This window comes from Enhydra lutris, unplaced genomic scaffold (assembly GCF_002288905.1).
Source record: "Enhydra lutris kenyoni isolate GAN:26980312 unplaced genomic scaffold, ASM228890v2 scaffoldscaffold59, whole genome shotgun sequence".
NCBI classification, from domain to species: domain Eukaryota; kingdom Metazoa; phylum Chordata; class Mammalia; order Carnivora; family Mustelidae; genus Enhydra; species Enhydra lutris.
In genome coordinates, this window is record NW_019154143.1 from 434804 (window position 1) to 456632 (window position 21829).

Sequence of the window (21829 nt, forward strand, 5' to 3'; positions counted from 1 at the left end):
ACACCTTCGGAGACCCACCTTTCACCATGAGCAGCGAAGCTCACCCCTGCCCTTGTGTAAGGCAGTCACTCATTCCTGAGTGAGTCAGGGTCACTCACTCAGTGACAGCTGTGGCTCGCCTTACATGAGCTAAATCGGGAGTTGGAATGTCATGCAGATGCCCCTTGTTCCCCACCCCCACGTTAAAATTAATCTCCTCTCTGGGAAGCAAGGGACAAACAGTGCTGCCCATAGAGTGAACAAGAGTCACTTGGAGAACAAAAGGAGGAATTTTGGGGGACGAGTCATTCAGGGAGGGAGGGACAGAGAAAGCTCGCGCTACATGTGCCTGGCTGGGGTACAGAGCAAAGAGTAGATAAAGACAGAGAAGTGTCTGACAACAGCCATCTGAGGACGAGGGGAATTGTTGGAGGAAGGGACAGGAGAGCAAGCAGAGCTATTTCAAGAGCGAGCAGTAGAAGGGAATATAAGAACCCACGGACTGTCTAAAGTCAACGAGGAAGGGTCCAGAGGCAGTCAGGGAAGGCCAGGACCGGGGCCAAGGTCAGGGCAGGCACGATCACTGAGGGGATGAACTTCACAGTGGGTTTCAAGCCGCTGCTAGGGGATGCACACAGCATGGACAACCTGGAGAAGCAGCTCATCTGTCCCATCTGCCTGGAGATGTTCTCCAAACCGGTGGTGATCCTGCCCTGCCAGCACAACCTGTGCCGCAAGTGTGCCAACGACGTCTTCCAGGTGGGCCGGGCCTGGGGGGCGGAGACCCCAGAAGCTGGCGGGCAGGGCCCTCCACGTGCTGGGTGGTGGCTGTCCTGGGGTCCCAGGAGATCCCAAAGTAAGCATGAGTCAGCAGCTGCTCTGCAGGCTGGCAAGGACAGGCGATGTGCGCGGGGACCGCAGCCGGAAGGCCAGTGTCCACAGGGGAGAGAAGATCCCCATAGAAACTAGAGCCCGGGAGGGAGGTGATCCCGCACCAGGCTGTGTGGTGATCTGTGCTGGACTCGGCATTCCAGTTTGGAGTTTCGGGTTTTGAGGATGATACGGGAAACTTGGAGAAAATACCAATAAGATAAACATGACAAAATGAGCCCTGTGAGCAAAGTCCATGATGGGACGGTTTGTATTGGAGGCAAAGCTCAGGGCGTCCATCTTTGGGGGGCAGAGTTAGACGGTGGGCAGGAGAGCGGGACTTCTTGCCAACTGAAGTTCACACCTGGGCCCCATTCCACGTTGGTCAGTAGAGGGGCCTGCTGGTTCAAGAGGGCTGTGGTCACTTACATAGAGAGGAGGCAGAGAAATGCAACCGGCTTTGGTTGTTGTGAGCCTGTGGGGCAAAGCACAGCTAATCAAATTCACAGATGTTGTTTTAACTCCTGGTTTCGGAAGGAAATGCAGCATATACCAGAATGGTTCATCAGTGGGTTTTCTTGCTTGTCCTGTGCCACTGGAATGAAGATCAGAGAGAGTAAGGGGAGAAGTGCACGCTCACATGTGTGCACACGCACTTGCACACGCACACCTTGCTAATGAAGTAAAATCTCGGACTAGACCAAAGCTGGCCAGCTCCATAGGCACGGCAGTGATAATGATGCCATGAACACATATTCTTCAACTGTATCAGAATTCAGGAGGAAACGTATTGAACACAAATGATTTTTAACTTAACTAAGAAAACGCTCGCTCTCTCTCTCTCTCTCTCTCTCTCTCTCTCTCCAAGGGGGAATTCCTTGGGGCAGCATGTTTGGGAGAAAATTAATGCACTAGCTAAGTCAGGCTGTCCCACAGTGGTGCTCTGTAACCTACACTTTGCTGTCTTTGCTTTGCTGTCTGCCATCTTCCTGTTGAGGCCCATTCCCATCTCCTATTTTTTTTTAAACATTTTTAGAAGATTTTATTTATTTGTTTGGTAGAGAGAGTGCAAGTGAGAGAGCACAAACAGGGGGAGCAGCAGAGGGAGAGGGAGAAGCAGACTCCCTGCTAAGCAGGGAGCCCCACCTGGGACTTAATCCCAAGACCCTGGGATCATGACTTGAGTCCAAGGCAGGTGCTTTACCAACTGAGCCACCCAGGCGCCCCTCTGTCTCCTCTTCTTCTAATTGTCTAAACCTGCCATTACATTGTTTGGCTCCAGAATATCTCAGAGCCTGTGGTTTTCTCTCTCTGGGAAGGACTGACTGCTCTCTCTGCTCATTCTGGACATCAAGTCACGTGCTAGAGCCCTCTCCTTGTCCACCATCTTAGTTTCCCCTTGTGCTAAGTGCCTTTCTGAACGTCCTTTAGGCTGACGTGCCCAGGAGGGAATGGCAACAAGATTTTGCCAGCCCTTCTCATGAATTTGTAGTGAAGCGTCCTTCCATTAGATCTCGAAATACATGAAAGCAAAGAGAAGTTTTGAAAGTGAGGGTCATATGTCCTATTTAAAAAAATGGCCAGAATATTAAAGTACAAGGCGTAGTATCACCAGATGGTCCCAGGGACAGCTTCTCTATGTGCAGGCTAGAGGATGTTTAAGTGTCCTCACCGTTTTGGTTCCTTGAAGCTCTGAAATACTGATTGGACCCAGAGAGACCTGGGACTGACCCAAACCTTATGCATAATATTTAGGAAACAACATGATTCCCAGAGCTTTGGGATGGTTCTGTGGATCTGGACTGATGTGTCTCTTCTATTTTCTTATTTTTTTAAAAAAAGATTTTATTTATTTATTTGACACAGGGAGAGAGAGAGTGAGCAAGCATACACAAGTAGGCAGAGAGGCAGGCAGAGGGAGAGGGAGAGGGAGAAGCAAGCTCTCCGCCAAGCAGGGAGCCTGACTCGGGGCTCGATCCCAGGACCCTGGGATCATAACCTGAGCCAAAGGCAGATGCTCAACCAGCTGAGCCACCCAGGTGCCCAATGATGAGTCTCTTCTAAAAGTGCAGAGCGCCCTGCCCCCTCCCCAAGGAAAAGAGTGAACAGCTCATTTCCTCGCTCTGCTTTATTTGGGGCAGCCTGGTGGGAGGCTGACCCAGTTCTTTGGCTGCACTTATGTATATACATCTCAGTAGATCTCCCTCCGAAAGATGAGCATATTTAGTTTTTTCGCACATTGCCTCCACATTTTGACAACTGTAGGCATAATCAGATTGTCTGTTTTCTAAGTATGGGAACAAGAATAGGACTTTTGGTAGCTCTATCTTAAAACCACTTAGGAAGAATACCCTGAGAACATTGCCTAGAAAGTTAATAGAACTTATAAAACTTAAACCAGTGTCACACACACGCACACACACACACACACACACGTTAAAAAAAAAATAGTATGGGAGTTTATATCATGACAAGTGACCGCCTCAGGCCCTCATTTCGCTTCTCCAAATGGAGGCAGCCATTTCCAACTTTCTTGGGTATCCTTCCAGAGATTTTCCACAGATGGGTACGTATGTGTGTGTGTGTGTTTCAGCTACACTCATAGTCCTACATCTGCCTTTGCTCGCTCACTCTCTCTTGGTAGTTGTTCCATCTCCACACATTGAGATCTGTGCCTTCGTTTTAAAATGGCTGCATAGGGGTGCCTGGCTGGCTCGGTCAGTTAAGCGTCCGACTCTTGCTTTTGGCTCCAGTCATGATCTCAGGGCCCTGAGATCGAAACTCAGGGTGGAGCTGAGCCCGGAGCCTGCTTGGGATTCTCCCTCTCCCTTTCCCTCTCCCTCCCCCTCTGTCTCTCCTAGCCCCTCCCCCATCCCCCCCTAAATAAATAAATAAAATGGCATAATGTTCCATTGTTATGACTGGACCGCAGCCTATTTAAATCAGTCCTCTGAAACATTTACATGGTGTCCAGTGTTTTGCTGTCCTAAAAACTGCTGTGATGGACAACAAGCAAGAATTTTAGGGAGTTGTGGGACGCCTGTCTGGCACAGTTGGTAGAGCATGTGACTCTTGATCTCAGGGTTGTGAGTTCAAGCTCCACATTGGGTGTAGAGATTACTTAAAAATAAAAAAATTTTTTTTTAAAATAAAAGAATTTTAGGGATGCCTGGGTGGCTCAGTGGGTTAAAGCTTCTGCCTCAGCTCAGGTCATGATCCCAGGGTCCTGGGATTGAGCCCCACATCAGGCTCTCTGCTCGGTGGGGAGCCTGCTTCCTCATCTCTCTCTCTGCCTGCCTCTCTGTCTACCTGTGCCCTCTCTGTCAAATAAATAACTGAAATCTTAAAAAATAAAATAATTTTAGAGAACTGTGATTTTATAACATCAGGTTAATTGCCCAGGAAGCAAACTGGAAAATGTTTAATTGAACATTTATTTGAAAATGTTGAACAGCATTAAGGGTTTGGAAGAAAGTCATCCAGAATCCTACCTCCCCCAACACAGTGATTTTCACTTTTGTATATTACTTTCAAGCCCCACTGGCCATACACATCTTTACATAGTTGCCATCACAATTTAACTAGGTTTCTTTAGAACCATAATACCTCTCTCTCTCTCTCTCTCTCACTCTGAATTTAAAGAGAAAGACACCAAAATACCACATTAACCTCCTCTAATTTCTCCCTCCCTATTTCTCCACACTTGCACCCACTCAGCTAACCAAGCACTTTGACGAGGGGAAAGCTGTTGGTGTGGGAATTTGACACAAACATCTTCCCATGCGCTTCTGTATTTGTAAACTCTATTCAGTTCTAACTCCCTTAAGCCAGCCTTCAGTTTATTTTTATACCTGCCCCCACTTCACTGTGAGCACTTGTTTATGGGCTGCAGCCTGTTGTGATTTAGCAGACAACCAGAAGGCCTTGGAAGAAGGTTGTTGGGGAAACAGCTTTTCTGGAAGGTGTCCATCTAGGGAGAGATGTGCAGATATGGGAATCTGAAGAAAAGGGCCACCTTCTCTAATAAAGGGTGCCCTGGGAAAGAGATGCCCTCTGTTTCACTCCACCCTGAAATCTAGTTTCTTATCTGTTCACTGTGAGGACCTGTGGTCATCGGGAGAGCCTGCCTCCTTCACCACTTCCACGGCTCCTGAGGGCACCGGGACCTCCCCAGCCCCACGGTGGCGTGGTGGCAGGGGGTGGGGGGTCTCCTTTATGAGAAATTGGTTCAGTGCAAGTTTGTGAATGTCATTTACCTTGCAGCAGGGTTAGGGATTTTGCTTACTTGATGGAAGAAACTTGGTTAGCGGAAAACAAAAAACCTAGACCAAGACTGGCTCCTGGGTTCTAGTCCCTAATCTAGTCCTTTCTTGCCACGTGATGTCAGACTATTTTACCTCTTCAAGCCTGTTTACACATATATAGATGAAAAGGATGCTTTAAGCTCAGCTTTAACATCCTTGTAATTCTAACAATCTGACTTCACAAATTCAAGAAAACTTACTATGGATTTCTTTTTTTCCCCCTAAGTTTGTTTGTTTGTTTATAGCAATCTCTACACCCAACACGGGGCTTGAGCCCACAACCCTGAGATCGAGAGTTGCCTGCTCTTCCGACGGAGCCAGCCAGGCACCCTTGGATTTCCATTTTTTAAGCATTTTCTATTTGGTTACCGGTGTCCTGACTTGACTCACTCCTCTCCTTTTCGATCTTCCTTCCAGCCAATCTCCTGTCACAGACCCACTTGTGCTAGGCTGGGTTCTGTCAGGCAGAGCTAGCCCTCCACTCAGAATCCCTCTCCCAAGCTTTTAACGACATCTAAATTCTTCCATCTTCAACATTTCTGCAAATCTCTGGTCTTCTGTTAACTTTTTCCCATGGTTTCTCCAATATATTCTGAAGGTCTTCATGGTCCACTATTCGTCATCGGCCAGGTCATCATTTTGGGAGGAGATAGCTTTCAAAAACTCCCCTTGAACTCATAGAGCTTCTTCCCAGATGGAACATTTCTAGTAGGTGCTATGGGATATTACAAAAAAAAAAAAAAAGAAAAGGAAAAAAAAAAAGGAAGCGCCATACAGTCTAAAAGACAGGTCAAGGCATGTATGCCACACAGAAGCCTTAAACATAGCCTAGAATTAAATTCCATTTATTTTCTCCATTCCATTTTATCCTCCACAGTAAAGAAGGAGCAGTTATTTCAGGCCCCGTGGTTCTGTGTGCTCTTATACTTTTAGGGTTGTTAACAACCCTTTGTGCATTGCTGTCTTGTTTACAGAGAACCTTCACATGCGTGAGTCCATTTGAGTTAGACAGGATGGAGGTGATTCCCGGCGGAACAGGACACAGGTTATAGACACACAAAGAGACAGAGCAGGGACTTAAATCTAGGTCTTCCGTTTCCTAGAGTGATGGAATTTCCTTTACACATCACCTCATTGGCATATGAAATTTTGCTCCATGGGGCTGTCTGTCTTGTGAAAATGTAAGATCTCAGGAAAGAAGAAAGACATTTCTGTGTACAACAGAGCCCATCAGTTTTTTTTTTTTTTAGTTCTTTTTTTTTTTTTAAGTACAAGTCTTTTGCCATATGCCTCTACACAATTGTTTACAAAAGCTTATATCTTAAAGAAGATATCAACTCAAAGATGCATTATATGGGGCGCCTGGGTGGCTCAGTGGGTTAAAGCCTCTGCCTTGGGCTCAGGTCATGATCTCAGGGTCCTGGGATCGAGCCCCACATCCGGCTCTCTGCTCAGCGGGGAGCCTGCTTCCTCCTTTCTCTCTTTGCCTGCTGCTCTGCCTACTTGTGATCTCTGTCTGTCAAATAAATAAATAAAACTTTAAAAAAAGGGATGCATTATATACAGTGTAGTTTCATCAGGCTAAGAGCAGGTCTATCCCCTGTGCTTCCACACAGCCATCTGCAAAAGCTTGCTTTTTTTTTTTTTTTGGTGTTTTTTATTTTAGGTTTTTATTTTAATTCCAGTTGGTTAACATACAGTGTTATTTCTTGGTCTTGAAATAGAAAGATAAACAGAAGCAGAAGATGGGATTTTGCTAACTGGGTATTAGTCAGCTGAGAGATCCTTTTAGTCCGATGTGGAGATGGTCAGCTCTGGAGCGGTAGTAAGCGGGTTGCCGTCTACACCTTAGCATGAAATTGAGACTGCGTAGGACTTACAATCAGGGCAGAAAGTTCTCTTTTTGGACCGTGGACCCCTTTGTCAGTTTGTAAAGCCTGTGGATCCTAAGGGCGATGTCTGTGGTTTATGTAAGAAAAATGTTTTTAGGGCGCCTGGGTGGCTCAGTGGGTTAAAGCCGCTGCCTTCGGCTCAGGTCATGATCCCTGGGTCCTGGGATCGAGCCCCGCATCGGGCTCTCTGCTCAGCAGGAAGCCTGCTTCCTTCTCTCTCTCTCTCTCTCTCTCTCTCTGCCTGCCTCTCTGCCTACTTGTGATCTCTGTCAAATAAATAAATAAAATCTTAAAAAAAAAGGAAAAATGTTTTTAAGTGCATTAAAATACATTTGATTATGAAGACACTGGATCCCACTAGAACACAGCATGCATTCTCATACATTCACAGCGGAGCTGATGTTGCCCCAGGGATATCTGCCATATTAGAATATTTTTATTGTGATTTTTTAAAAAAGATTTTATTTATTTATTTGACAGAGATTACAAGTAGGCAGAGAGGCAGGCAGAGAGAGAGGAAGGGAAGCAGGCTCCCTGGAATCATGACCTGAGCCGAAGGCAGAGGCTTTAACCCACTGAGCCACCCAGGCGCCCCTATTGTGATTTTATTTTTAAATTTTTATTTAGTTTTTGCTTTCAGGTAAAACTCCCCCCACCCAGCTGTACTGAGATAAAACTGACAAAAATTATATACATATTTAAGGCATGCAACATGATGATTTGAGATTATGAACCGATCACACCAAGCAAGCAAGTTAAAACATCGATCACCTCACATGGTTACCCCTGTGTGGTCTACTGCTCTCCTAGCAATCGCCAAGTAGGCAATACAGTGTGACTAACTCCAGTCCCTATGCTGTACATCGGGTCCCCAGAACGCATTCATCTCAGAATGGAAAACTTGTGCCCTCTGATCAGTATCTCATCATTCCCCCCCAACCTCACCCCCTGGAAACCCCCTTTCTACTCTCTGCCTCTAGGAGTTTCATTTTTGTAGATTTTTTTGGTACTAAAATTTAATGGGGGAGGGGTTGATATTAGGGGGGAAAATGTCTTACAAGTTTCCTGGAAGGAGCAGTAATGAAAAAAAGCTTGAGAAGCACTGGAATGTAATTACCAGAGTAATTAGAACATGTTTGATAGAGTAATGTATGTGCTCCTGATTACCACATTAAATCATGAGCTCAAAAAGTGGGCTTGAAGTAGTTTAGAGGTAGTGATAAGCGTAAATTATTTTTGGGTATTTGAGCAACAGCAATAATGAGATGTGAAATGCTCATGATTTCTGTGGGTAACCATGTACCACTACAACTGTTGTGGTTTGTTGCCTACATTTATAATTGAGGGAAATACCCAATTTCTGCTAGAGCTTAGTGAAAATCAAGGTGTGTTTTTTTTTTTTTTTTTTCTCATCTGGGTCCATAGAATTTTCGACAAGGATCTTTCGGGGCTGTGGTCTCCAGGTTAAATACTCCTGCATTACAGGCCCCAGCATCTTCCCAAGTATCCAGGTTTGACTTTCTCCTCTGCCCACAACCCACCCACATCCAAGTGAATGGTCAGTCTTACTGATTCTGCTTCTGGCATCCCTAGTCTTTTTTTTTTTTTTTTTTAAGATTTTATTTATTTGAGAGAGAGAGAGAGAGAGCACAAGGCGGGGAGAGGGTCAGAGGGAGAAGCAGACTCCCTGCTGAACAGAGAGCCTCACCCGGGGCTTGATCTTGGGACTCTGGGATCATGACCCAAGCTGAAGGCAGATGCCCAACCCACTGAGCCACCAAGGCATCCCTGGCATCCCTAGTCTTTCCAGGATCACTGTCACTGCCTGAGGATGGGCCCATTACTTGTTTTGACTATGGCACTTGCTTCCTAGTTACCTGTGCCTTCTCTTTCTCTCTCCCCTCACCATCTATCCAAATTACCTCTCTTAGATTAATATTCACTCTTATTTTCTCTCCTAGTTCAGAAAACATGTCTACAAAATTAAGTTCAGATCCTTACCCTTGAATTCAAAGCCCTCTATGATTTTGCCACAATTTTTAAAAAATAAAATTTAAAAGGGGTGCATGGGTGGCTCAGTCAGTTACGCATCCAACTCCTGCTTTTGCCTCCAGTCATGATCTCATGGATCATGAGATTAAGCCCTGCATTGGGCTCTGAGCTCAGTGGGGTGTCTGCTTGAGGAATTTCTCCCTATACCCTTCCCTCCACTCTCTTTCTCTCTCTCTAAAATAAATAAATCTTCTAAAATTAATTCATTAAACTCAAAAGTCTTTCATTTAAAAACCCACCTTTCTAGCTTCCCCCCACCCCATACCACCCCTGTGTGTAACTTAAAATCTTAGTCTCCTGTTCTCCTTAAACTCTTTCCTACCTGTCTGCCACCTGTCTACCCTGTCTTCAAATGGCATCTTCTTAAACATTCCCTCCCTTGAACCAACATCGTTTTTTACATTTCTTCTAGTGGTTTATCTTCTTGGTTTTTATGGCACTCTAGCGCCCCCTTTCCTTTCATGTCAGGACTGAGCATTGCATTTTTTAGAAAGATTTTATTTATTTATTTGAGAGAGAGGGAGAGAGAGAGAGAGAGAGAGAAAGGAGTGAGTGTGAGCAGAGGAAAGAGCAGGGAGGGAGTGGTTGAGAGAAAATCCCGAGCCGGCTCCTCACTGAGCACCCTGCCCGATGCAGGGGCTCCATCTCACGACCCTGAGCTTATAACCAGAACTGAAACCAAGAGTCAGATGCTCAAACCACTGAGCCACCCAGGTGCCCCTGAACATCGCATTTTTTAAAAAAAATTTATTTTTTTCTTAAGTAGGCTCCACACCTGACCTGGATCTCAAACTCACAACCCAAGATCAAGAGTTGTATGCTCCACACACTGAGCCAGCCAGTGCCCCACATTTTTTAAAAGTAAAATTTTTTTTTCAAACCCCCAAGTCCTTGTACAAAAATTAGAAATTATAAAAAAAAAAGAAAAAGAAAAAGGAATAATTTACAATTCTATCCCTTGATGACAATTATTGCAAAAACATTTAACTTTTTTTAAAATGCATTTTAAAAGTAATTCAGGGTCTATAGAGGGAAATTTGGGAAATGTGAATGAATGCCCAATGATGAATACAAAGAAGAAAGTTTTAGGGCACCTGGGTGGCTCAGTGGGTTAAGCCTCTGCCTTCAGCTCAGGTCATGATCTCAGGGTCCTGAGATCAAGCCCCACATCGGGCTCTCTGCTCAGCAGTGAGCCTGCTTCCTCCTCTCTCTGCCTGCCTCTCTGCCTACTTGTGATCTCTCTCTCTCTCTGTCAAATAAATAAATAAAATCTTTAAAAAAAAAAAAGAAGAAGAAAGTTTTAAAATCACCTGGGAATCCCATCACCCATTTCAAAATTGGGATCCTACTGTCTATGTAGATTTACATCCTGCTTTTTTCATTTAAAATCATGACATGAATATCTCCCCGTGTTACAAAGAACTCTGTTAAGAAAGGTAATGGCATAATAATTCTGTTATAACTCATTTAATTGCTCTTCTACTGGGGCACCTGGGTGACTCAGTGGGTTAAGCCTCTGCCTTCGGCTCAGGTCATGATGCTGGGGTCCTGGGATCAAGCCCCGCATTGGGCTCTCTGCTCAGTGGGGAGCCTGCTTCCCCCCCACCTTTCTCTCTGCTTACTTGTGATCTCTCTCGCTCTCTCTCTCTGTTAAATAAATAAATAAAATATTTTAAAAATTGCTCTTTTACTGTCACATAATCAGTATGTTTCCTATATGAAAAAATTATTGTTTATTTTGATTATATTATGATAATATACAGGTATATTATGATAATACAGGTATATAAAATTCAAGCCTCATAGATAATACAAGTGATAGAATGAATAAATCCATCCAAACACACTAGGACTATTTCAGAGATGGGATTTCGGGAACTACTTCTATGAGACAAGAAGAGGGCTCTAGGGACAGCTGGGGGAGGCACATAGACAAGTAAGACCCTGGATCACGGAGTTAAAGAGAGGGAGTTGATGGCCTCTGTGGTGTGAGGGGGGAGGTTGTTATAAAACTCCTTTGCCATCTCACAGGCAAATAAACCCTGGTCAGGGTATCTGAAATTCTTACCATATTTTATCCATCAAGGCTCATAGCTCACAAAACATCAGGACCAAGTGCTAAGTACAGATCCATCTTTTTAGATCTGAGGAGTCTGGGACCCTGAGAGAAATTGCCTTCCTAAGGTCGTAAATGCCAAATCCAAAACCAGATCTTCAGATTGTTGCTGCTTTCCCTATATTGTGCTGCATTAAATGCCTTCTGTTAAAATATAGAAATGTTACCAAGAAGGGGTAACAATTTTATCCACATATCCAGTACAGACGACTTTCTCAAAATAACCACCAGCATTTGAAAAAAATTTGGGACATGAGACAGACAAGTTTCGAGTGAGGAAGGAGTCAGGAAAGGGTTAGAGCAACTCCTCAGTCTTCATTCTCTTTTCACCTTCCTGATTTTTGCCATAGCTATGTACCACCTGTGCTATGGTTGATTATTTCTATTTAAAAGGACTCACTTTTAGGGGCGACTGGATGGCTCAGTCAGTTAAGCAGTTAAACATCTGCCTTCAACTCAGGTCATGATCCTAGGGTCCTGGGATAGAGTCCTGCATCCGGCTCCCTGCTCATGGGGAAGCCTGCTTCTCCCTCTACCTCTACCCCTCCCCTCTGCTTGTGCTCACTCTCTCTCCATCAGATAAATAAATAACATCTTAAAAAAAAAAAAGGACTCACTTTTAAAGCTTAAATGATCACTCTATCTTCATTCTAAATGACAAAATTCTTGAAAAATCACTATGTAGGCTGGTTATTTTTTCTAATATGCACAAAATAAACATAGAAATTGTCAATGTCCATTTGCATACCACCTAAAATCTCCATGCCTGTCATCAGTATGTACACCACACTTGGAGAAACACCGAGCTAGCTCATGGGTAACACAGAGACAGCCTCTAAGCAACATGAGTGTGCCAAGAGTTAAGGAGCCTGGAAAATCCAGAAGATAAACTGAACTATTTCATTACTGGTCACATTTAGCCCTAGTGCGAAAGGGCACATACATATATATGCCTGCGGAGGACTGTCTAGCGACCAACGTGGGGTGTGGAGTTGGGCGGGGGAAACATTGCTGAGGCAATCACAGGAAGGGGGTGTGCCCAGGAGGGTAAGAGGAAAGCCAGCCAGCCACCCCAGGGAGGATCCTGCAGGAGGAACTGAGCTTTGGAAGAGGGAGGAGACTGTGGAACACGTGGATGGCTGGGAAATCTCAGGTGGGCTGTGGTACCCAATCCAGGGAGCTGCCCTGGAGCCGCAGGCAAACTGCAAAAAGGCAAGGGGTGCAACCCCTCCCCACCACCTGCCAGGGAGCTCGCCAGCTCCCCAGAAAGTTGCTCTTCAAACAAAGGATTTAGGTTGGACTGCCTGATATGGACTGTCTCCCAGAGACAATCCCAAGAGAATGGCAGTGATTAGCTAGTGGGTTGAGCTACTAAAATGTCTTTATGGCGTGGGGAAGTGGTGAGGGAGTAGCGTGCTTCCTCGTCCATCCCCCTTGGTCCAGACATCCCAGCAAGTCCTGATTGCCTTTTTTTAACTTCCTCTTAGGGGCACTTGGGTGGCTCAGTCCGTCAAGCGCCCGACTCTTGGTTTCTTGGTTTTGGCTCAAGGTGTGATCCCATGGGGTCGTGGGATTGAGCCCCGGATAGGGCTTGGCACTCAGCAAAGGTCTACTTGGGGATTTTTTTCTCTCTGTCCCTCCCCACCACTCTCTCTCTCTCTCAAATAAATAAATAAATATTTTTAAAAAATACTTTTTTATATTGTGGTAATGCATACTATAAATTTATCATCTTAACTATTCTTTTTTTAGGATTTTATTTATTTGACAGAGAGAGACACAGAGAGAGAGGGAACACAAGCAGGGGGAGTGGGAGAGGGAGAAGCAGGCTTCTGGCAGAGCAAGGAGCCCGATGCGGGGCTCCATCCCAGGACCCTGGGATCATGACCTGAGCTGAAGGTAGATACTTAACGACTGAGCCACCCAGGTGCCCCTCATCTTAACTGTTCTTGAGTGTGTAGTTCAGTAGGATTAACTATATCCACATTGTTGTATTACCATATCCAGAACCTCTCATCATTCCAAACTGAAACTCTGTACCCATTAAAATACTAACTTCGCACTCCCCCGCGCCCCAGTCCCTGGCAACCACCATTCTACTTTTTATCTCTATGAATTTGACTCTTTTAGGTACCTCATATGAGAGGGATCATGCAATATTTGTCCTTCTGTGACAGGCTGATTTCACCTAGCACAATGTCCTCAAGGTTGACCCACACTGCAGCATGTGGTCCTGATTACTTTTGTCCTGTTACTTTCCGCCACAATCTCGGTGACTGGCAATGTCACGAACTCTACTTCCTGCTGTTGTGTCAAATGTGAATTTTGTTTCTATATTGCTAACATATTTTACATGATTTCTTAATTCTGCCAGTTCACTTTTCTTGTCCAGCTTTGATCACTTATATCTCTTCTTTTTCTTTAAAAATCTTTTTATTTATTTATTTGACAGAGAGAGAGAGATCACAAGTAGGGGGAGAGGCAGGCAGAGAGAGAGGGGGAAGCAGCTCCCCACTTGGCTTGTATCTCCTATTGGATCCTTTCTGCTTACCTCTCCTCTTTGAACAGGGGTAGTTCTGAAGCTGAGGGTGAATTCTTTACTCAACCCTCTGTTTACCTTGGCTTTCTTCCAATGTCCACCCAAATGTGAGCCGGCTGGCTGGATGTTATCATTGGTTTGCAATCTCTGTTTGGTCCTTTGGCTTCTTTGGCAATCAGAGGGGTATGACCTGGATTAGTAGGCAACTGAGGGTCTCAATTTGGTTATGTTGCTGCAGAATATTTTTCCACACAGAATCTGAGGAATTTTCTTTCCTGGGGGCACGTGGACATCCATGGGAGGAAGTCTTCCTAAGATGGGAGCAGGGGGGTGGGAGAGGGAGAAGCAGGCTTCCTTTCCTTTTCACATTCTGGTTGCAAGCTGGGCCTTTATATTGCTTCATGGGGTTTTGGTTTGGATGGGTCAGAGTTTATCTCTGCTCCCATAACAATCTGCAGTTGCACAGCTGACTTCGACATTGTTGTTTCTTTCCTTTGTGAAGGGTTGGTGTTTGGCCTTACTAAAATCTGTTTCACCTGAGAGTCGGAGAGGTGAATATTAGCTCTGGGCATCACTCTTCAGGTGGCCTCAATTTTATTGCCTCTGACAATGTAGTATATTGATTTTTAGGACGGACTGGGGTCAGAGTGCCTGAGTTCAAATATTGGTTCTGCCACCTATTAGCTGATAACCGTGACCGATTTATTTAACATCTCTGGGCTACAATTTCCTATCTTGGAAATGGGGCTAATAGTAGTACCTATTTCATAAGGTTGATAAGAGATTTAAATGAGTTAATATAAATAAAAGGAATTAGGGCAAAACCTGGTATTAAGTATGTGCCCAGTTAGCCACTGTCCCTATATTTCCTGTAGTCTAAGTGGGGGGCAGGTAAATGCTCATCTCCTGCACCATATTTACAAGAAATCCTTGAGAGTTAGATTCAGTAATGTCTGGGAAGTCCATAGCATGGTGCTTGGCACATAATAGGCCCTCAGAACATGAGTTGAATGTTAAATATTGAGTATAGAGGAAGGAGGGGCAGTGCAGAGGAAGGTGGGGGAGAGAGGCCCCTCAGAAGTCTGTGCTCTGGGCTAAGACTTCGGAATATTGTCCCCTTTCCATCCATTCAAACATTCACTGAATACCTTTATATGCTAGCCACCAGCACATCAAAGAGAAGCCAAATCTCTCCAGGAACTTGCAGCCTTAGAGTTCTCCCAACAGCTCCTTACTCACTTGGATTCTAAATAATGAAAGGTAATTGCATTAAATAAGCAAAAGCCCAGTGATCTTATACTTTAACCCACTGCCTAAAGAGAATGTTCCAGCTACTGAGAAGGACAAAGGCACCAACACAACCTCGGATAATCTCAGACTAACCCGTTTGGCTTTATGATGGCCTGAAGTATTAACTTCTTATGATTCACAAGAATTGCCCCCCAAATGTGACATTTGTGACATGCAGTCACTCTCACCAAGGCAGGCTTGCCCACTGCACAGGGGTCATGTTTCCTGCTTTGCCTATACCTCTTGCTTTTAAGTTTCAAACAAGACTGTGGACTTGGACGCTTGTATGTATTCTGGGTGCTGTCGTACACAGATGGGGCCCTCTGGCTGGTGTCCAGCTTAAGAATTTGGAGAATTCCATCGAACTCAACTGTAGGAAATACATCTAAATTTGCAGTCACAGGTAGACTGTTCTCCCCATTAGTCTCTATGAGTTCATGGTCTTCCAGCCAGTTAGGACTAAGTTCTGCTGTAAATGACAGAAAACCCCAAATAGCAATGACTTAAGGGAGGTTAAAACACGTTTTTTCTCTTAATTGGAAGTATAGGCCGGCAGTCCAGGACTGCCTCATCTGAGACTCACTCCTTTTATCTTGCTGCCATTCTCATCATGTGACTACCTCCTCGCTCAATATGGCTGCTTCAACTTGAGCCACTCCATATTCATTCCAGCCAGCAGGAAGGAGAAAAGAGGAGGGGATGTCCCTCCATTGAACATATTTGCTAGAGGGGCACCTGGGTGGCTCAGTGGGTTGAAGCCTCTGCCTTCAGCTCAGGTCATGACCTCAGAGTCCTGGGATCGAGCCCCACATCGGGCTCTCTGCTCAGCGGGGAACCTGCTTCTTCCTCTCTCTCTCTGCTGCCTCTCTGCCTACTTGTGATCTCTGTCTGTCAAATAAATAAATAAAATATTTAAAAAAAATACTTGCTAGAAATGGCACAAAACTTTGTTATCTACATCCCAGTGGCCAGAATGCATCACCTGGTCACACCCAGCTAGAAGCGAGGCTTGGACACGCAATCTTTATTCCATGTGCTTAACAATTCAGAGACTTTCTTACCGAAGAAGACAAGGTAGACATCGAAGGACAAGCGGTCTCTGCGTTCTCCTATCTCTCCTCCTGTCCCCAAGTTGACTCTTCTGTCTTCTCTGAAGACCAGACTTCCTGTTCACACTCTCTGACCCCTCGGGTTTCACAAGTCCAAGGGCACCAAGTGACAGCTTTTGGCCCAGTTTCATGGGTCTTTTCCCATTTCAAAGTCGCACACTATCCAGACACCTCCGCCTCTGTGTCTCAATTCCAAATTCCTGGAGAGAACATTTGATTGGATCACCTCCTCAACTCTGAGCCAATCATCTGTGGCCTGGGCCATGGCAGGGCTCTCCCTTTCAGGATGGGATGAAGCAAGTTCTCTAAGAGATGTAAGTGATGAACATCTCTTGTAAACCCTCCTCCTGAGTTTACTCTTATCCTAACACCCAGCCTGCTGGGTGTAGATGTCGCTTTGCTCGGTTTGCTCGTCCGTAGGGCAGGGATGCATATATTCATATCTTATCCCCAGAGCCTTGCAATTACCTGGCACACTCAATATTTGTTGTAGAAGGAATATTCCAATCTCATCCTTAATTTTACAGACATTGAATGTGTGCTCAAATTTACGTGGTAGAACAGTGTTAGGGGCAGCCCAAGAACACAGGTCTCCTGACTCCCAGTCTCTGGGGATGGTTTCCTAGAATGACCCAGCATGGTGTCATGTGTGTTATTGTTCACCACTTGTCTCAGTTTCCCTGCCAAGGGCTCCAGAGAATCTCCCCCCAGATGTGGGCCATGCAAGCCCCAAGAAGAACTGGCTACACCACACAGAGCCTATTTTCAACCTTAGACTTCCTGTCAACACCAGTGTCTTCCCACACATGCAAGCTGGGCCCCTTTGGAGAAATCCCATCCCGACTGGGGCCTGACCAAAGTTAGGCTCTGGACGCAGGGATGCTTAAGGAGTAATGAAGCAAAAGTGGGAAAGATGATCTCCATAGCCACCCGCCTGAGCTGCTCTCAGAGGAGGAGGAGGAAAGAGCTGATGCCTCCCCATTCTGCCGTTCTACACCTCCGCCCTCATGACCTTTCCCCCTGCCTCCTCTTCCCTGGGTCCTCATGCCTCACCGTGCCTGTTCTCTCATGTTACTTGTCCCTACAGGCCTCGAACCCTCTATGGCAGTCCCGGGGCTCCACCACGGTGTCTTCGGGGGGCCGTTTCCGCTGCCCATCTTGCAGGCATGAGGTTGTCCTGGACAGACATGGTGTCTATGGCCTGCAGCGAAACCTGCTAGTGGAGAACATCATTGACATTTACAAGCAGGAGTCTTCCCGGTGAGCTGTCAGGACCTCTTGTCCCTCTAAGGAGCAGAGTCTGGGACACAGCTGGGGAGCCCATCAGTCAAAGGGGAAGGGCTGAAAAAATCAGCCTGCCTCTTTAGAGATCAGAGGATGGGACCCTGGGCAGCCCCACACTCGTGGGACCCCCCCCCCACTTCCCTCCAGCCTGGCCCCTGACCCTTCTGCCATCCTGCCCACTCCCCTCCAGGCCACTGCACTCCAAGGCTGAGCAGCACCTCATGTGTGAGGAGCACGAAGAGGAGAAGATCAATATCTACTGCCTGAGCTGTGAGGTGCCCACCTGCTCCCTCTGTAAGGTCTTCGGTGCCCACAAGGACTGCGAGGTGGCCCCACTGCCCACCATTTACAAACGCCAAAAGGTACCAAACAGCCGAGGGAGGAGGCGTGGTGGGGCTGGGGACAGTGGACAGGGTCTCCAACTTCAGCCTCTCACTCCACTTGGCTTTAAAGGCTGGCAGATCAGGGCTACAGTCCCAGCTCTGTGCATGACTCAGTGTGACCGTAGGTAAGTCACTTGACCTCCCTGGCCCTGACTTTCCTCCCTTGTAAAATGGGGACGAGGGTGCCAAGTTCCAAAGTTGTTTTAAGGATACAATTAGATAATGGATACCAGAAACTTCGGTTTGGTGGCCTAGATGCTCTCCAGGCCCTCTCACCACCACACAACTACATTTGACATAAAACATAACTTAAAAATTATATCAGTGGGGTGCCTGGGTGGCTCAGTCAGTTGAGCGTCTGACTCTTGATTTTGGCTCCGGTTGTGATCTCAGGGCTGTGAGATCTAGCTGCGCATCGGGGTCCACGCTCAGCGCTGAGTCTGCTTGAGATCTTCTCCCTCTGCCCCTCCCTCTGTTCACACTCTTGCTCTCTCTCTCATAAATTACATAAATCTTTTTTTAAAGATTTTATGTATTTATTTGACAGAGAAAGATCACAAGTAGGCAGAGAGGCAGGCAGAGAGAGAGAGAGAGAGAGAGAGAGAAGCAGGCTCCCTGCCGAGCAAAGAGCCCGATGTGGGGTTTGATCCCAGGACCCTGAGATCATGATCTGAGCTGAAGGCAGTGGCTTAACCCACCGAGCCACCCAGGCGCCCCTACATAAATCTTTTCTAAAAATAAAATAAAAATTATATCAAAGGGCAAAAGCTGGCAGTATTCCTGAACTAGAGAGATGAGACTATGCTTCCAGACCCCTGAGAGGTGGACACCTGACCTGAAGATTCCCACGAACCCCGTTTAAGCTGGGACCTCAGGAACGAAGGCAGTCAGCTGTGCTGCCTGGCTTTTGACAAAAGTGAATGCTGAATCTGCTAAGAGGAAAACCCCCTCAATTCAGGCCCTTGGGTTTTCCTTAGATTTAGAACAACAAAATATTAATTCAAAAAATGAGGGTACAGAAAGAAGTATAACCCATGAGTAAAGCTGGTGGAAACAAAAAATACAGATTAAACCCCTGAGGGATTCAGATATTAGAATTATTAAAAAATTGAGAGTCCTTGTATATAAAATGTTTTCTGAAAAAGATGAAATAAAACCCCAGTGATAATAGATTACCAAACATGCAGATTTAACAAAGAACCAAATAGAGCTTTTAAAAACAAAAGTGTGGTTGTTGACATAAAACACTGAAAGGGTGAATTAAATGACAGATTTCTCTGAAGAGAGAATTAGCGAACAGGAAGGGGGGCCTGAAAAAGCAGCCTCAGATGCAGCACTGGGAACTGAGAAATATGAACACATACATCACCTCAGAATCACAGAATGAGAAAACAGAGAGAATAGAGAAGAGGCAATAGTATCCTAACAGATTATTATGAAGAATCTTTCCAGATTGATGGAAGGCATGAATCTACAGATGAAGCATTTAGTCCCAGGCCTGGCATTTGGTGGATATTTGGCAAATGTCTATTCCTTTCTCAATTGGTGGTGGAGGCTCTCCTCTTTCCACCCCCTTCCAGAATCCATAAACGTGCTTCCACACTTCTTGGATGGCTCCAAGCCATCTAGATCTCTGGGATGGCTGCTCTGATGGTGGGGCGGCAGGGCAGTCCTCTCCCAGGTGGCTCTGGCTGGGATGGGAGGGTACAGCTGTAGACAGCGTCCTCCAGCTCTAAGGGCTGGCCTGTGTGTGTGTGTGGCAGAGCGAGCTCAGTGATGGCATCGCAATGTTGGTGGCGGGCAACGACCGTGTGCAAGCAGTGATCACGCAGATGGAGGAAGTGTGCCAGACCATCGAGGTGAGCCTGGAAGGGGAGGGAGGGGACATTTCTGGGTTCCTGGGGGGGGGTGAATCCCAAGTATTGGGGTAGTTTAGCCAGGCTGCAAGGTTTGAATCCCAGCTGGGTCCCACAGCTAGCTCTGTGGCTTTGATCCACTTACTTCACTTCTCTGTGCGTTGGTGATAATGAGAATGCTATGACGACTACCTCACTGGATATTTTTGAGAGTTAAATGAGATAATACAAGTAAAAACTAGGGCCAGAGATACCCCTGAAGTCCTTTAAAATCTTGTATTTGCTAAAGAGAGAAAATCTTAAGTGTTCACAGGGGAAAAAATTGTAACTATTTAGTGACAGATGGTAACTAGACTTGTTATCATTTCACAGTATATACAAATATGGAATCCCGACATGGCACACCTGAAACTAATATAATGTTAAAAGTCACTTATATCTCAATTTTAAAAAATCCTGTAATTGTTACTGCAAAGACCTAGGAATGCTCGGCCACTGTGTGTGGGGAACTCTCCTTCTTGGCTGTCTGGGGCGTCCCTTAAATGGGGAGTGGGACAAGTGGGTGAGTGCTCTTCCCGCTGGAGGTCTCATCCTTGCTCCCCCCCCCCCTTCAGGACAACAGCCGGAGGCAGAAGCAGTTGCTCAACCAGAGGTTCGAGGCCCTGTGTTCCGTGCTGGAGGAGCGCAAGGCAGAGCTGCTGCAGGCGCTGGCCCGAGAGCAGGAGGAGAAGCTGCTGCGAGTCCGGGGCCTCATCCGCCAGTATGGAGACCACCTGGAAGCTTCCTCCAAGCTCGTGGAGTCCGCCATCCAGTCCATGGAGGAGCCGCAGATGGCGCTGTACCTCCAGGTGGGCCCTGGAGGAGGGAGGCAGGCTGCAGAGCGGCTGCGGTGGGCGCCTTGGCACATGGAGGGCTGGGCTCCGGTCTCCTCTCTGGTCCCCACTTGCTCCACAGCCCGGGGCAGGTCCCCCCGCCTGAGTCCGTTTTCTCCTCCACGAACCGGGATATGCATCCCCGCCTGCCCCGCAGCACTGCGGGCACCAGAAAGGGATTTTGCCAGCGCTTGGCACGGTGCTTACGCTCACCCTCCTTTCTTCCCTGCAGCAGGCCAAGGAGCTGATCAATAAGTGAGTAGGTGGAGCGGCAATGGCAGGGAAGGGGCTGCCTGGGCTCCGCCGCCACGCGGAGGGGGGTGAGGGGACTGGGGCCGGTCCCCCTGAGCGGCTGCCGCGCCGCAGGGTCAGGGCGATGTCGAAAGTGGAGCTGGCGGGACGGCCCGAGCCGGGCTACGAGAGCATGGAGCAGTTCACCGTGAGCGTGGAGCACGTGGCCGAAATGCTGAGGACCATCGACTTCCAGCCGGGTGAGGGCGTGAGGATGGGAGGGGGCGGCGGGCCGCGGGGACCGGGCGGCCGGAGGAGACGCCGGGGCCGGGGGTGCGTCACGGCCCGGAGCGGCAGGGACCCCACCTCACGGGGCCTTCCTTGGGGCTAGGCGCTTCCGGGGAGGACGAGGATGAGGAAGTGGCACTGGACGGGGAAGAGGGCGGCGCGGGGCCAGAAGAAGAGCGGCCGGAGGGGCCGGAAGGTGAGTGCGTCCCGAGGGGCCTGGCGGGGCTGGCCCTACGCTCCGGTTCCCCGCCCCCCCAACCTCCTCCGTGACGCCTTCCTGCGGCCCCAGAAGTCGCTGGTGGCCTCCTCTCTTGAAGTGCCGCCCTGCCCCGGGCAGGAGGGGCGCCCCCTAGCGCGCGTGCAGAAGTACACGCTTTCCCACCAGCCTTTCCCCTTGGGCTCTGCGAGACCCTGATGCGTGGGGTGATAGAGGAGAAAGCCACGTGGCTGGGGAAAAGGGGTGAGTCGGGGTGCGGAGCTGCCTTGTTCCTTTGGGGCGCCCTCCCACTGAGCTTTCTTTTCCAGGCAGAGGCGGGCACTGACCCCTAGGTCCTGGAGCTGGGGTCGCGGACAACCTGCGCAGAGATCGCTGCGCCACCCAGCTCGGCGCCCCGCCGTGGGGGAGGGGCTCAATAAAGGGCTAATGCGTCCAGACCCGCGGCTCCTTTCATTGCTCACTCTCCGCCTCAGCTTCGGGGGCGACCCCATCACCATCCTGCTCTTCTCCGGATCTGGGACCATTTGAGGGGCGGAAGTGGAATGAC

At 47.4% G+C, this 21829-nt stretch overlaps 1 protein-coding gene across 1 annotated transcript; it reads left to right on the plus strand.

Moving 5' to 3' along the window:
- Positions 1-233: 233 nt before the first annotated feature.
- On the plus strand, positions 234-21810 carry LOC111158377 (tripartite motif containing 54). Its single transcript, XM_022520385.1, has 9 exons — positions 234-738; positions 17239-17411; positions 17626-17797; positions 19582-19677; positions 20289-20522; positions 20779-20801; positions 20913-21037; positions 21169-21261; positions 21668-21810. The coding sequence occupies exons 1-9, from the start codon at positions 571-573 to the stop codon at positions 21808-21810; spliced, it is 1227 nt and encodes a 408-aa protein (XP_022376093.1). The 5' UTR covers positions 234-570.
- The last annotated feature ends 19 nt before the right edge of the window (positions 21811-21829 follow it).

Coding starts and splice junctions, on each gene's coding strand:
- LOC111158377 (XM_022520385.1), top strand. CDS start 571: ATGAACTTCACAGTGGGTTTCAAGCCGCTGCTAGGGGATGCACACAGC. Junction 17,412..17,625: donor TACAAGCAGGAGTCTTCCCG/GTGAGCTGTCAG, acceptor ACTCCCCTCCAG/GCCACTGCACTCCAAGGCTG. Junction 20,802..20,912: donor GCCAAGGAGCTGATCAATAA/GTGAGTAGGTGG, acceptor GCCGCGCCGCAG/GGTCAGGGCGATGTCGAAAG.